At 50.9% G+C, this 16,111-nt stretch overlaps 1 protein-coding gene across 1 annotated transcript in view; it reads left to right on the top strand.

The window, feature by feature from the left end:
• LOC125719182 (RNA-binding motif, single-stranded-interacting protein 3-like) overlaps positions 1–16,111 on the top strand; it is a 99,780-nt gene that overhangs the window by 74,015 nt on the left and 9,654 nt on the right. Inside the window, 5 exon segments of the mRNA XM_048993734.1 lie at positions 7,779–7,882; positions 11,223–11,266; positions 12,847–12,922; positions 12,924–12,944; positions 13,882–13,932. Coding sequence (XP_048849691.1) covers positions 7,779–7,882; positions 11,223–11,266; positions 12,847–12,922; positions 12,924–12,944; positions 13,882–13,932 — 296 coding nt within the window.

Raw genomic sequence — 16,111 nt, 5'->3', positions numbered from 1 at the left:
AAACACTGACTGATTACAGTCTGGCATTAAGGATTATTATTAGTGTGGATCTTAGGTAATTTTCAGGGTGGCATGGGGGCTCCTGCTGCTTCACGCCTCCAGGGTTGAGGGTCTGAATCCCGCCCCTGCGCTGTGTAAGCATGCTGCACCTTTGTGGTGTGGGCGCCTCGAACCTCGCCCCCACCCAGACCCCATCCAGAATAAGCAGTTACAAAATGGTTGGATCATGTGATCTACATTTGGGAGTGAAAGCATTTATATTTGTACGGCTTCTGTCCTGCACTGACGGGCTGTTAGCCGACTACCCAGTTCCCCTTAGGGGCGTCTCGGATAGCGAAGCCGGTCTCCAGCTTCAGCGAAGGCCGGCCCGCTTGTCTGTTTTCAGCACGACTCGCCCCATTCCCGTGGGAGCTGCCGGCAGGCTGAGGACTCAGGCCCTTGGCATTGTGGGGGAGCCCTCAGAGGTGCCTGGTTCGGAGCTGCCGGAACCGTACCCGGGACAGCCAGTCTCCACACGACCATCAGCAGCATCCGACGCTCCGTAGCTTCAGAGAGACGTTGTGAATCAGCCGAGGGCGTTTCCAGTTACATAAGCCTCCGTGGTTCGTGGCAACGGTGCGAGTGTTTCACTGCGGCAGATAAGCGCCATTTACACCTCTCATTGTGACGAGGGAGCGACTCTGAACTGCCGTTGCCTTGTTTATGATGCTGCTGTATAATTTCCTGACCTTGCGTGTGGGATGAACAATGCATAGTAATAAGTTGCTTTGCCTGTATAATCGTTTTCATAATGCCTTTCCAGACGATTTGTACACGTAGTCTGATGGTACTGAATCTTAATGGAATCTCTTCTCCAGGGCTAAGGCTCCCCCCCCCCACCCCCCCATCTCCAGTCAAACCAGGGACACAGGAAGCTATTAAGGTTTCAGTTAATCAGATAGATCCCTAAAAAGGATCAATTCCCCCGAACACTTCTCCCCATTATTATGTTTGCGTGCCGACAGACGATAATCAGGATTTGTTCCGCTTTGTTTGTCTCGGTGCCGGGCTGCCTGCGTCGATCCAGAGGCCTTTTTATCGGCGGTGGTGCGTGAGGACCGCTATACAGTGAGTAATTGAATATTTAGGGCAGAATGACGGCCCTCCTTTGAAGTCTGTTTGCGCACACGGGCCCGTGCGGCTCCTCCTGCGTGAGCTTCTCTTTCTCATTTAAATCGCTGAGAAAGGAAGGGCTAGGGGGCAGCTTTTTGGGAGTGTCGAGAGGGATTTGTGACGGTTTGTCTTAATATCGAGGAGAAACGTTGCTAACACAGGGATAACTTTGGTCACAGTTCAGGGGGAAGCATGGGCGTGTCGCAGGACTGTCCTGGTTTCCTGCCTGCTTAACTGGGTATTTGACAGAAGCCCCAGAGCAACCAGCTTAGTCGGACTCCCTGGGGGCGGTGACCTCAGGTCTGTATGCTAATTAAGAGGGCGGGGCAAGCAGTGAGGGTTTCACTCACATTATACTGTACCTGCCACTCTCCTGCTCAGTCCCTGGGACATTCCATTGAGCTCATAATTAATTATCTGCGATTGTGCTGTTGAACGAATTAATCGCAGTATTGAAATCGAGTCACTTCAGATGTTACAGTTGGCGGCTCGCTATAATTTTATATCGCATTAAACTTTGTGCTGGACATGGACCGTAGAGCCTGGAATATGTCTGTGCTAATTAAATGTTCTGCTCGTATTCATTAATATGATCATTTGCGACATGCAAATGATGCTTTGTACCCATTTAACTGTGTATTTGCGTGCAGATGCCTTTATCCACAGCAACTCGCAGTTCTGTCTGTTTCACAGAGATGACTCAGATGATATGTTTTGCTGAACGGTATAACAGCAGGGCGTTCCAGTGACTTCAGCTCTTAGCAGGTCACTGGAGGGGTGGGTCCCACTAAAGGCAAAAGGCTGCAGGCTGCATGTTCTAGGTGCTCTGGGTGTGACCCACAGGTGAGAACCGTGTGATCAGGGGAACTGGTGCCTCTGGAGTGCCCATAGGGTAGGCGAGTGCATACCCTGCGTTGGACCGGCATCCCATCCAGGGCGTTCCTTGCATCCCCCCCCCGAGCTGTCTGGGACAGTGTCCGGGATTCCTATACTTGGTTGAACTGTGTCTTAGGACATCAAGCAAAGGGATTGGCTCAGTGGCAGCAGGACTCAAAGGTGAACTGGAGGGTTGGGGCAGCGGTACTTGTGGAGCGAGGTGCTGCTAGGTGATGTGTGTCAAACGTCAGAAGTGTTTCCGTTTGTCGTACATTTTATGTCGGACTTGTACAGTGCCCTGATCACCGCTGCTCATATCTGTGTGTGTGTGTGTGTGTGTGTGTTTGGGGGGAGTGGGGGGGGCCTTGTATCCACGGCATTCACAGGCCTGTCAGTGTTCAGTTACAGCCCTGAAGCTGAATATGATCTCATCTCCCAGGGGCTGCGGCTGGACATGGTGAAAATATAATTGCCGGGGTCTGTTTTGAATTTTCTACCTTTGCCTAGAGATCTGCGCGCCACCTTTTCCTGGAGGGGGGCGTGTCGTTCCCCGGAATACCACACGGCTTTCAGGCATTCTGAAGAATGAGACTCGAGCAAAATACAACAAAGAGTCCTCTCTGCATTGTTGGGATTTGCTGTGAAATATGATTGTGTGCTTGGTTTCATCATCATAAAAATTCTTTTAGAGCTTAACCACAGTTTTGTTAACTTAGCCGGTTTTGGACAATAATATTCACTAATAGCTCTAGTAATATCCACCCATTTCTACTATTAGTGATTCCCTGGCATCATTGAAATGGCTACTATAGTTTTCGTCTACATTAATAGCAATACTAGTAATGACCATAATATATGTGCAGCTGTGAAAGGTTTTTCCAAATCGGTCGCCATAAATCTGTTTTTACATTGGGTTGCCAGTTCACCTGTAGCCAGGAGATGCTGCCTGCTGCCCGGCGGAGCAGATGCAGTCCCAGTCATGTCCACAAGGGCTGGCGGATGAGCTACCTCCCCCGGCACCGCTGGTCCCTCACCCCTGACAGGAAGCCCCGCCCACATGCCTCCCGCTCTGCTCCTGAATTCATTTGCATATTTATTTGGGCTCCGCCTGTAATCAGGATGATGGGCGGGGTTTAATAAGGACAGCAGGCTGCATTTATAGTGCGACTGTCTAGACAGACATCTTGGGCGCAATGGGAGAAAAATCCAAAGCATCAGATAATCACTCCCCCCCCCTTTTTAAGTTGTGCTGTCCCCCCTTCGAGGAGAAATAAGGTTACTGTCTCGGAAGACGAAGACTAATTAGGGCCGAACTGCCACTGGTCCAGGTGAAGTGAGTGTATGTGGAGAGAGTGTTCCTGGCACCCTTTGGGGCGGGGGACGGGGGTAGCCAAGTGGGGGGAGGGCATGGGGCATACAGACCTGCGGTGAGGTTGACCACAGACATGCTGGAAGCAGCCTTTGGGGGGGGGAGCTTATGAACACAAACTGGGAGCTGGTTGTGCCAACAGCCAACCACGCATTAAAAACATCTGTTTCCCCCAATTAGAATTTGTACTGGAATAGGCTGTTTAACACACTTTGGAGGGGAGTGTGGTGAGAGGTGTCTGTGTGAGTTATCGAGATGGTCTGAGGGGGGCGCCGTGTGGCTGGCGGCATAGCACTCTCAGTGCCCCGCCCTGTCGCTTCCCTACTGGGTCTGCCTCAGGTTCTGGTCCAGATCCTCTCCCGTTTTGGAAAAGGGCCCCATTCGGATGCGGCTCTCAGTCTTTCCAGGGGTCTTGAACGGTTTTCCGTTTACAAACCCGTGGCATGAGGTTCTGGGCGGCCCCTGTCCCGTACGCATCTCCCGCCTTTTGTGGGTGGGGGGGCGGGCGGTTTTCTCATACTGTGTGAGTGCTTTCAAACGGGTCATGTTAGGGCCTCTCAAACACCCCCGAGAGCTTCAGAGTGAACAGCTAGAGGAGGCTTCAAACAGGCCCTTCTGACATGCTATGAGTGGTTTCAAATAGGTCCTCTTCTCATGCTTCTATCTTGTGAAATGTTCCAGCATGGCCCGTTAACCAGAATTCCCTGTGCTGCTTCAATCCAGCAGTAGTAAGAGATCACTTCACAGTGAAGATGTTAAACTTCAGTCCTTCCCATACCCTACCTCTGACATGTAGTGCTTCAGCATGACATCTTTGAGACCTCCATATCGGGAGCTGGGAAGAGCTGGAAATCCATCAGGAGCTTCTGCTGGTTCTCCTGGCAGGACCCACCACGTGCATCCTACCTAGAAGAAGTGGAAGCTCCTCTAATCGCCACATTAATATCAGTATATAAGTAATAATAGAACTATAGAGTAAAATTTACCAGGCTGATACAAGGCAGCTGTTTTACACCAGAACGCTCAACGCTCATTGGCTGTGGTGTTGAGGAAAGGGTATAATAATCCAGTTTGATGGTTAGATGAATGATTTGCCGGCCAGTCCGAGATCTGGTCTAGACAGCAGCTTGACACTTTGTGGCGTGACTCTCTGCGGTAGGAGTCAGACTCTCCTGAATCTCCGTCCCATGCTTTGGGGTGCCGGATTGGAGCAGCCAGGAGGTCACCATGATTTCAGGCTGTGGCCCCCATGCTCCTCTGGCTGACAGCAGCCTCTGGGCTGCCCACGGCTTTCCGCCTGCAGTGTTTATTCTCCTGACTGGCTGTTCTGACCATAAACCCTCCATTTACAAATGATCCATGACCCTCCCCCCTTACTGTAAGCCACCCACACAGGACTGCCGCGCATCCTCTCCTAAGGACGACTGACACTCATGAACCGCATAGTGCGTGTTTCCCAGCCCAGTCCTTGGGGATCCACAAGACAGTCCACATTTTTTGCTCCCTCCCAGATCCCTGACAGGTATCCTGCATTTTTGCTCCCTCTCAACTCAAATATAGGCTGCCTGCGGCTCCCTGAGGACTGGATTGGGAAACACTGGCATAGCGCATTACAGTCAGCATAGTCCTCTTACCTTGTGATGCAATTCTCTGTTCCAGGGGAAAGATTTATCCAATGGGCACAGCTTAGGGAATGGGGGTCATTAGAGCCCTGGCCAGGATTAGGGGGGGGGTGTGTGGTGCTTCAGTGGGGCGGGGGTCATATGTCCGGCCCAGGGTGTGTCAGGGCTCAAAGCACGTTCCCTCCGGAGTGGAGATCTTCACTGGCATGTTTTCCTCCTCTCCATGGCGACTGGAATAAAAGCAGCTGCCTGCATTATGAGTTTCCCAAACTGAAATCGTCATCGTTGTAAAGTTAGATACGTTTTAAATATCAGCGGGGAATCGCTGAATTACTCCGATCTATTGTTAAATATTCTACAGGATGAAGCTTTTTAGACTGACATGGTGGGGGGGGGGGGGGGGGCATGCACATCTGTGCAGACAGTGGCGCATTATTTTTGGCAGAGTGTCTGCTGCAGGGAGGGGGGTGTGGGGTTCATTGGTGGGGCAGCATCAGCAGACAGTCCTTCCTGCTCTTAGGTTGAACTTGTTTGTGTGCTGACAGGCTAAAAACACTGATCTGCTGTGGAAACGCCACAGCCTCCTCAGACTCGCTGCTTACGGGAAAGCCTTCCTGGAGCCGGCGCTCGCTAAAACATGGTGGAATAGCCCAGCGAAGCCTCTGTGTTCTTTTGTTTTTATCCTGATTCACTCTTCAGTCTGCACCTCGCCTCCACACCGTGGCGGCTGCAGCGCTGCGCTCAGAGGCAGGCGGGTAGAAAGGCAGCGTTGGCCTTCAAAGGCGCCGGCGGGCCTTTGTTCCCCGGTTTACGGGCCGGTCGGCGCCAAAGCGAGCGCGATGACAGGCCGGGGCGGCGGCGGCGGCGGCGGCGGCGGGCGGCGCAGGTGCGCGGTGCTGTCAGGATGGCCCGCGTGGGTGCCACTCGTTTGATCCCACTGTTTTCATCTGCCAGGTTTGTGTACAGATGGGCTCTCGCTGACACCTCCCATGCCCCCCCCCCCCCCACCAACCCGATCACCTTTCTCCCCTCAGGACCCTCCAGGAAGCTCCTGTCCTCCTCCGTTACTCCATGTCGGTCGAGTCTTTAGCTCTCAGTGCAGCTTTTTCATGGCTTTCCCTTTCCCTGCATGTGTCATGTCATGACTCAGCCAAGCCCCAAGGGGGTGCTCTGCATTCTTCCCCACCAGGTACGGATGGGGAGAGCAGTGAAAATGGGAGGTTAGGAGCTGGGTAATGCTGCGTAATCCTTCATGTTAGGTATGGGATCCTCAAAGTATACAAGTAACTGACCTTAACAACTGGTAATTTATGAATTAACAAGAACTTCCTCTGCTGGCAAGTTCAGTGCACAAAGAGCCATGCTCACTGTTCCCAGATCAGTGCTATTATAATAGTACTGTTACCCCATCTGTGATCTGACTTACAGTTTAGCCTCAGGACGCCCTTTAGCTGTCTGTATGTATCATGAACAGACTCTCTGCTTGCCCTCGCAGCTCGAGGTGAACTGCAGAAATACACACAAGTGCCAACAGATGCTCCTTTTGGGTCACGTTACGTAAGCGTGGACCCTGCCAAGTCGTCATCACGGGTGTTTGGTACACGTCTGTATGGAGTTCGCTGCATCCACTGCACGCTTGTCTGTGTTTCCGCGCTGTCACTCTGTGATGAGGGGGGGGGGGGTGGTTAAGGGCATGGACGCCGGCGGTGATCCGGCCGTGTCACTAAACCGGACTCGACCCTCAAAGGGGTCGAAGATGTGTCATCCTCATGGGGCAAAATCCCTCAGGCTGAACTGTGGACAATCAGCAATGGAGGTTTAAAGCGATGGAGGTGCCTTTAGGGCTAAGGGAAGCCAAACAGCAAGTACTGTAGCTGCATGACGATGCCACTCTGCCCTTCCGCAGTTGGGGCATCAAGGCTGCAGAATAGCCAACCAGCATAGCAACTCTGGCTCTGGGTCAGTGTCTTCTGAGCATTGCAAGTATTTCAAGTATCAACACTTGGAGAACAGACAGTCTGTGTGTGCTGGAACCCAGGGCCCCTCATTCAGCTTTAACCTTTCCACTTCGCGTGGTAGGAGCTGCTCTCCGTGTTCCTGCATTCCCAAATGTTGCCAGGGACGGCTTTGCAGTCATGTGGTACACAGGCAGTTCATCCAAAGTTCAAGCAAAGAAAACTGTTCTGTCCACTTCCTGTTTGTCTGTGACTCTCAGAGTCGGTTAATAGCCTGCAAGAGCACTTGTCTGCTAACTGGATGAGTGGGAGCAATCAGACGCTGCCCCCAGTGGACACATTTAGAACAGCAGGTGGACAGATTAGTTGTGTAAAAAAGTTTTTCTATGTAAGCAACAGAAATGTGAAGATATACTTCTATACGCAGAACTGAATAAATACAATTTTAATACAATTCTTTTTAAGAGTATGTTTTGGTTTATGCAGCTGGTAAATATTTCCTTCTTTACGTTATTTATGTGAGTGATTGATCTGGTTGTTATTTTAGTGCTATCACGCTGTGCACTTTCAAAGGTTGCCAGCTGGGGTTTTTGATGTTCGGGGGGGGCGCAGGGGGCATAAGAGGCTGTGGGGGGAACAGCTAACAGTTTTTATCAGCACCGGGGAGGATAAATTAAAAGAGGCAGGTCGGCTTCAAAAGCACTCCTGCCGGACAGACGGTCCCGCGCATCTGAAGTCTTACTCTGGCTGAGTTTCGGTGTTTTTTCTTTTCTTTTGTTGATTCTTATCCCTCCTCCCCCCCAGCGCCCACCGAGCCTCTGCTCTGCAAGTTTGCTGATGGCGGTCAGAAGAAGCGCCAGGGTCAGAGCAAATACCCGCAGAACGGCCGGGCGTGGCATCGAGACGAGGTGAGTGGGCCTGGAACCCGGCGCTGCCGCCTTGAACTCGGCCCGACGTCGTCAGCTGCAGCTGGAGACCCAGCGGCGCCGCCTGTTGTCCAGCCAAGACCTCCGGCATACGATGAGCTAACACACCTGCGACTTTTCCCGCAATGTACCTCACGCATACCCTTACCCATTCCTGTAGGCGGTAAAGCTTGTATTACTACGGTGATGGAAGCAGATGGAGAAAGATGTAGCAACACCACCTCAGCACAGCTCACACTTGGCTCCCCCACTGTTCTTCATCTTCTCTTGTCGGGGGGTTAGGGTCACGAGTAGCATGGGAATCTATCTCTGCTCTCAGTGATGCAGTGATGCTCAAGATGGACATAATTAGTTAATTACAAGTTCTGAATTCCATCTCGGTGTAAATGTAGTTTTAAATGGGTCAGTTTTTCTTGCCTCCGAACCTCCAGGCGCAGGTATTGCCGACGCGTTTGCCTGACAAGTGGACGCAAAGGATTTCTTTATAGTTGCATTTTACACATCGATGTGTTTTTGCACATTGCTGTTCGGAGGACAGTCAGACCCACGTGGCCTGGGGAGAAAGAGAAGTTTATTGGGATTTTATTTACAGGATTAACAGGGCCGGGAAGGACAGGGATGACGGCGACGGAAACCATGCTCACAGAAAATAGATAGACTGGTTCAGTGTGAAACCAAAGAAAAATGAGTTTGTGATGAGATGGATCGCCTGCCTGCTAGCTCTCTGCTAGCTCCCCAGGTGGCACGGTCTGTGTGCTCCAGGCAGGGGAGTCGTAAATCTGGGCGGGTGGGGGGGGTGGGGGGGAGGGGTTAGGACGACACCAAAGGCCCCTGAGTGACAGACCCTAAAATATTTGGAACATAACTGGATTGGTCTGGGTTGATGGCCCAATTTGATATGTTTACTTGGGGCCCAGATTCTCTCTCAGCCCCCCTGCTCCAGGCTACTGGGGAGAAAAAGAACGTCAGTTTATACAAATGATTGAACAGGGAACTGTAGCCTCCAATCGACCCTCAAAGCTCTCGTTTGATTCTCCCTTCCCAAGATAACCGTAGGCCTTCTGAACGATAATAAGCTATTCCAGAGGTTTAAGCTCATCTGTGCCGAACTGCTGGAGTTTCTCTGCTTAAATTCCCCGTATTTCAACCCCATATGGGTTTGGCGACAGGATCACGGGAAGTCAGTCTGATGCTCCCCTCCTCCCCCAGCCAGACAGCAGTAATAGCGGTTAATTGTCAGTTTTGCAGCGAGACATACCTGCGGTTAACTCTGTGATTTGTTTTTATTTCCACGGATCCCAGTTGCCCTCCAGCACTTAGATAAGACGGGATGTAATGTGGCATCTCTCCCAGAGCTGTAATACCCATTATGTTCTGCGCCATGATGAATGAAGCAGGCTGGCAGGCGGGCGGGCGCTTAGGGTGGGGGTAAAACCTCGTGCTCACAAATCCGCCAGGCCCCAGGGACGGAGCAGCAGCCTGCCCCGAGCTTCCTTATCTCACGCCTGAAAGAAGAGTCGCTGATGCCGCATGTCACAGTAACGGCGTGTCGCCGCTCAGGAAGTTCCCCTTTGTTCTGTGACACGCGGCATCTCCCTCTGGTGCATTCTGCGATTCCCCCATAATGCACTGTGTGCCATTTTGAATAGCTAATCAGCAGTTGGTTGCTGTTGTTTTCAGTGCAGTTTCAGATTGGTGGTAGGCTTCTCCAACAAAAAGCAGAATACAGCCCGCGTGCAATCACTGTCCCCACCAATCGGCTTTCTCGGTCACATTACCATTAGTCAGATGGCTGAAATCCACAGTTCTTGTTAGAGGAGTGAATTGACCCCTTCTCTTGACAACCAGCAGTTGCTATTAATGCTGCTAGTACAGCTACCTGCCTACCTGGTGCTCGAAGGCACATCTGGATATTTCACTTTTGCGGGGCAGATTAAGTATCTCGGCGACTGATCTTCAGCAGGGATACTTTTGGTGCCAGCATTTGCTGACCACCAGGTGACCCGGTACTTTTCTAGTGAGACTAGTTACCTTTCTGTAGGTAGAACTCAAAATAAATTACTTCCAGCTCACCTTCTGTTGGCAATAATGGAAATAGACAATCACAAGCACCCAAAAACTATAAGATAACAGACCCTACAGGCATTGTTTTGAAGAATCCTGCAGACGCATCAGTAGTAATAGTTTCGTAGTGGTTTTCGGGTAGTACTATGTTATTGATCCCAGAATGAGTGTAAAAAAGTAGTAATGACCGAGTTTCACTGTAGGGAACATGTATGGATAGGGTGCGGGACACGCTGTCTCTGATGACATGAGATTGCAGAATGTGCTTGCTGGGCTGATCTGTAGCTCCACCCCAGCACCGTCTGAAGGACGCTCATAATGCCCCGCTTATAAGGACACATGTTAACCAAAGAGGCTTATAAGGACACATGTTAACCAAAGAGGCGTGATGGATTGGCCCGACGTGCCGCGTGCAGCCAGCATCGCATACCGTCGGTCCTTTTGGGGACGGTCCCTGTAATTTCGTGATGGCCTGAAGTCACTTAGAGCCAGAATGCAGAAGTGGGAATTTGCGACAGTTATTTGATCTGAATCCGACGCCATTCGGGACTCATACCATACTCATACCGATACCGGATTGATCAAAATGCTGGGTGGCGTAAGACCCCCTTTCCACCTGGAAGACAGCATGGGGATGGGAGGGGGATGTCAAAGCTCCTAATCAGCAGAGTGAAGGTCACCTGCAACATGCCAGCATGCATCCATATTCATAACGGTGCCGTGTTTCCCCTCTCCACGACTTACTGTAACCTGCCCGGGCGCAATAATGCAATTACCGCATTTTGTTTGACACAGAAAAAGATCTCATTATATTGTGACGCCCTTGCTGCAGGACGCGCACGTGGGGGTATCCTGTCAGTAAGTCCAACCCGTGGGCCGCGATCACACATCCCACTCTGGGCACAGTCCCGGTCTCGTTTCAAAGTATCGACGACCATCTGGTAATCGCTGCCGGGAAGCGCCCCAGCAAACACAGCCATTAAATAAAAATACTCCACTCTGAGATGACTCAGTCCGCTTGCCTGTTAACTGGTCCTCGTATTTCAGGGGCTGGATAAATGTGGACAAAACATGGGCACGGGGACATTTTGTCGAGTTTTTTTCTGCGGAGGAAAACTGTGGTCAAGACAGGAAACATTAAATAAGAAACAGCAGGCATAGTCTTCATGAAATGCAAAGCTAAGCCAGACGTCAACTTCAAGTTTTACTGTCGCCTCCCGGATGAGACCTGGCTTATCTATGACCTCTTTTTTTTCAGAGCGGAATGGCGATAACCTACGACCCCACCGCAATGCAGAACGGGTAGGTGTCCTTCCTTCCTCGTCGACCCCCCCGAAGTCTCATGTCTCCACCCCCCCATGTCAGGGCTTTGGGTGGGTCTCACTGTGTTGCTATCCCTGACCCCATAGCCAGAAAGAATTTTTTGCAATGTTTAAGGGGGGGGGGGTTACATTTTACGAGTTGGCTACGTGCCTAATCGGTAGCTAAAGAACTCAAACCTTGTTCAAACCTAAACCTGTTTTATTATTTACATGCCTGGTGTGTCCTGTCAGAAATCACAGCATGGGGTAACCAGCGCATCGCTGTGCTGGCAAATCGTGTCCCGTGTATAATTTACACAAGCAGACAGGGATATATAACAGCCTCTGGGGTTTGAACCCATACCCCACTGAGGCCTGGGTCAACTATACATTTAGAGCCTCGTTCTATTTGTGTCGACATCAGCCCCCCCACCCGAGACCCTAAAGTAAATATAGTGGCATTGATCTTAAACTAATCCCTATCCCAGGGTGTGACGCACTGTCCCTCTGCTTGTGACCTGTATTAACCTTTTTCAGCATTTACGGCTGTTCCAGTCCCTAAAATAGCTCACGCATGCCAGCCTCAGGTACAGATCCGGCACAGAGCTGGTAAGCAAGCTGAAAGTGCAAATGACATTAATTAGATGAACCACAGGACGTAGGAGAGGGGGAGCGTCAAGTCTGCAGGGGTGTGAAAAGGGGAAAGGGCCTGATGCAATATATAGCCTGTGTGAGGCTGGTCTGGCTCGCTGGGGTCAGGACAACATCCTGTTACTCTTAACAAGAGAGAGGCAGGCAGGAAGCAGCTGTCGCTCCATATATGCACCTATATGAACTCACATATAGACATATATGCCTAAGACCTCTCTCTATGAAGATCTTTCTGCCTGAACACCTCTCTCCCTGATGTCCTCCCTCCCTGAAGACCTCACCCCTCACAAACCTCCTTCAAGGCAGAGATAGACTGATTCTTCATGTTATCTAAATGGTTTCCATGGCTCCCAGGGTCTGTTTCCGCAGGACTCTGTCCCCGGTTATAGTGCTGTAGTGGAATGTGCTATGTGCAGCACCAAAATGCATATGGTTGGCTAAGAAAATGGCAGCCATTTTGAGACCTGCCTTCATAAAGATGCAAGAAATGCAGCATCTTGTGTTTCCTCAGGGAAAAATCCAGTTGTTCCCAACAGCCGCACTGCTTAAGCCGTGGATCTGTGTGTTTTACTTGGAGAGCATCTCTTACACCCCCCCCCCAGGCCACTGGAGGGTGTCCTATTTCCCTTCACTCCCTTGATCTTGACACACGATCCCTAGCTGTCAGTCATGTAGCTGCTGTCGATGTGCCCCCCCCCCCTCTCCAGTCCACCGTATACTTTGTGGTTCCCGTCAGAATAGGCCAGCATGGCTAACATGACCTTGGCCTGAGTGACGTTTGCGCTGGGCCTACAGCCGCACCAGCGGGGGCCGAGGGCGGGGCTGGGGGAGCACCAGGGTGGCTGGCTTTGGCAAGAACATCCATCCTGACAGGTTTCTCTCGCACCTCTGCCCCCCCCCCCCCCCCCCCCGCCCACCCCACCCTTGCAGATTCTACTCGCCGCCCTACAGCATCGCCACAAACCGTATGATCGCGCAGGCATCCATCACGCCATTCATCGCCACCCTCGCCAGTCTCGACATATCAGGTGGGTGTTATTGGGGAGCTCTGGAGCGTGGGGGGGTTGGGAGGGGGGGGGGGGCGGGGGCTCTATTTCTCATCTCAGAGCGAGAGCTGGCAGCTTGGGCAGCTTCTATGGGGAGGGAGAAGAACAACCAGATAGAAGCCGAGAAATATATCAATTTCACAAAAGAAAATCCCCCCCCCCCCCCAACACACACGCACCTTTTATCAAGGCTCATTACACTACCTTACCCTGCACAAAGCCCAACCCCCATATTCATACCTCACATCCTCACACCATCTCCCCCATGTGAAGCCCGAAGACACAGACACGCCACATACAGCATCCCGCCCCCCTCGGATCCGGGGCCTGCCCCTCCCACCAACATCACAGGACCCGGCACTCAGTGGCGCACATTAGGTGGACATCGAAAGCTCCTACACTTTCACAGTTTCAGTGAAAACGACCACAGCCTGCCTTTTATTTTTGCTGAACCCGGTCACCCCTGCTTAACTTTGAATTACACTTTAATGCCTGGATGGAAATCAGGGCTTTACCTGAAGTTTTCGTGACTTTTGGGGGAAAAAAAAGATTAAAATTGAAATCAAATGCTGAAGACGGCGGCCAGGAGTCGAGTGTCCGCACCTCCAAACGCCCCCCCCCCCGATTGATTTAACAGAAACAATCCTCGCGCTTTGAGGAATATGAATCTCCATGGTTCATACGCCATCCCACCGCGCCGTCCTTCAGGGAAACGCAAGGTCAGGCCGTCATTTACGGCGAAGAGGCTGGAAAGGAAGCGCGGCCAGTCGGGGAGAGTAATGGGCCGATAAGGGCAGATCCTGCAGGTTTATTACGTGGCGAAGCGCAGGACTGGCAGAACAGGACAGCACAGTGTCTGTGTGCGTGCTAATGTGGGCGGGCGAGTGCCTCTTCCTGAGACCCTGTACTGTATCCACAGGTTCAGAGCACATCATGGATGCCTCACCAACAATACGTTATGCAACCGACGGTAAGTCACAGACCTGTCTGTCGTTACCCGGTTTGTTTAATGTGGCATGAGCAAACATGAGGGCACTTCACATACACGCACACACGGACTGTGTGTTTCAGTGAAACGTGGAGCGTGTGCGGGCGAACTCCACCACACTGCCTCACCTCAGTGGTTACAGTCACCCCCCCCCCCCTTCACTCCAGCAGAAGCCTGTCACTATATGTAAAGACACATAACATGATGGGCAAGATGTGCTAGATACCTACATACGTGCATGTAATGTATAGGGGATATATCTATCAGTGATAAATGCATATTTCTAGAGATGATGGATTTGCATTTCTATAGGGCATGGATGGCCATTTCTATAGCGTATTGATGCATATTTCTGTACTGGACGTATGTATTTCTACAGGGGTTAGATGGTCATGTCTATAGGGCTTAGATTACATCTATTTCACTGCAACCCAGTTCCAGTCTGGCAGTGATGCATAGCTGTTGCCTTCCTGAAGAATTCTTATTACTGGAGCTATTAACGTCTGTACGCAGCTGGTGTCTTTACCAAAGCAGCTCATATTGAATGTACAAGAGCAAGACCAGCCTCATGTGCTCAGATGCTGCCCCGCTGCTCTTTTTATGGAGCGCTGCCTCTAGCATTAAAAGTTAACAGCTAGATAAGATGGAGTCCCTGTGCAGGTGATTTGTACACAGCGCAGACGAGCAAAACAGAGCAATACTCAAGCCTCTCACACACCCTGCCTTTTATATTTGCCATATTTAATTTCCTCTTTATAATACGTTCCCTGCAATTTTCATTTTGCTCTTTTTCTATTTTCCCATTTGCTCTTTGCGGTTTAATTCCAGCCCTCGCTAATAGGAGCACGAACAGACGCTGGGCCTCCCCACGGCTTCATTCTGGGTGCTGATCGCTAACCCAGAGAAAATGCTGAATGCTGATTATTGCTCTTCTCAGGGGCATCTGCACCAATGTAGAAGCGTGACCGGCAAGGGGCTGCCGTACTCTCTGACTCACCACTTAGACCATCTCATTAGACAGCCTCGTTAAGCGCCCTGCCTGCATTCCTCGGCTTGTAAGAGCAGGTGTATTCTCACTTTTTCCTCCCTTCTTTGCGGGGCCTCCCTTTCTTTATGCTCTTGTGTCCTTTGAGGCTTTTTGGCCCACACACTCTGCACCTGTGTGTGTTGTGTTGCACCTGCGTGGAGGCCGTGCCGTGGGCTTTTTTTCCTGTACCGTTCTTGAGACACCAGCTCCTGATAGAGAGGTGGCCTGAACGTTCAGCACAGGGCTGCGGAGCCCCAGGGCATAAGAAAAAGTGTTTAACCCCTGATTACTGCATCTCTGTGTGTCCCAGTGAGCCTCATTCTGTCTGCATTCTGATGAGTGAGCCTCAGTGTGTCCCAATGTGTCTCATTCTGTCTGCAGTCTGATGAGTGAGTCTCAGTGTGTCCCAATGTGTCTCATTCTGTCTGCAGTCTGATTAGTGAGTCTCAGTGTGTCCCAATGTGTCTCCTTCTGTCTGCATTCTGATGAGTGAGTCTCAGTGTGTCCCAGTGAGCCTCATTCTGTCTGCATTCTGATGAGTGAGTCTCAGTGTGTCCCAATGTGTCTCATTCTGTCTGCATTCTGATGAGTGACCCTCAGTGTGTCCCAATGTGTCTCATTCTGTCTGCATTCTGATGAGTGAGTCTCAGTGTGTCCCAATGTGTCTCATTCTGTCTGCATTCTGATGAGTGAGTCTCAGTGTGTCCCAATGTGTCTCATTCTGTCTGCATTCTGATGAGTGAGTCTCAGTGTGTCCCAATGTGTCTCATTCTGTCTGCATTCTGATGAGTGAGTCTCAGTGTGTCCCAATGTGTCTCATTCTGTCTGCATTCTGAGTGATTCTCAGTGTGTCCCAATGTGTCTCATTCTGTCTGCATTCTGATGAGTGATTCTTAGTGTGTCTCATTCTGTCTACATTCTGATGAGTGAGTCTCAGTGTGTCCCAGTGTCTCATTTTCTCTGCATTCTGATGAGTGAGTCTCAGTGTGTCCCAGTGTCTCATTTTCTCTGCATTCTGATGAGTGAGTCTCAGTGTGTCCCAGTGTCTCATTTTCTCTGCATTCTGATGAGTGATTCTTAGTGTGTCTCATTCTGTCTACATTCTGATGAGTGAGTCTCAGTGTGTCCCAGTGT

The sequence above is a fragment of the Brienomyrus brachyistius genome, chromosome 23 (genome assembly GCF_023856365.1).
Source record: "Brienomyrus brachyistius isolate T26 chromosome 23, BBRACH_0.4, whole genome shotgun sequence".
Lineage (NCBI taxonomy): Eukaryota > Metazoa > Chordata > Actinopteri > Osteoglossiformes > Mormyridae > Brienomyrus > Brienomyrus brachyistius.
The sequence above is the reverse complement of the archived record's forward strand: the minus strand, read 5'-3'. Positions and strand labels throughout refer to the sequence as shown.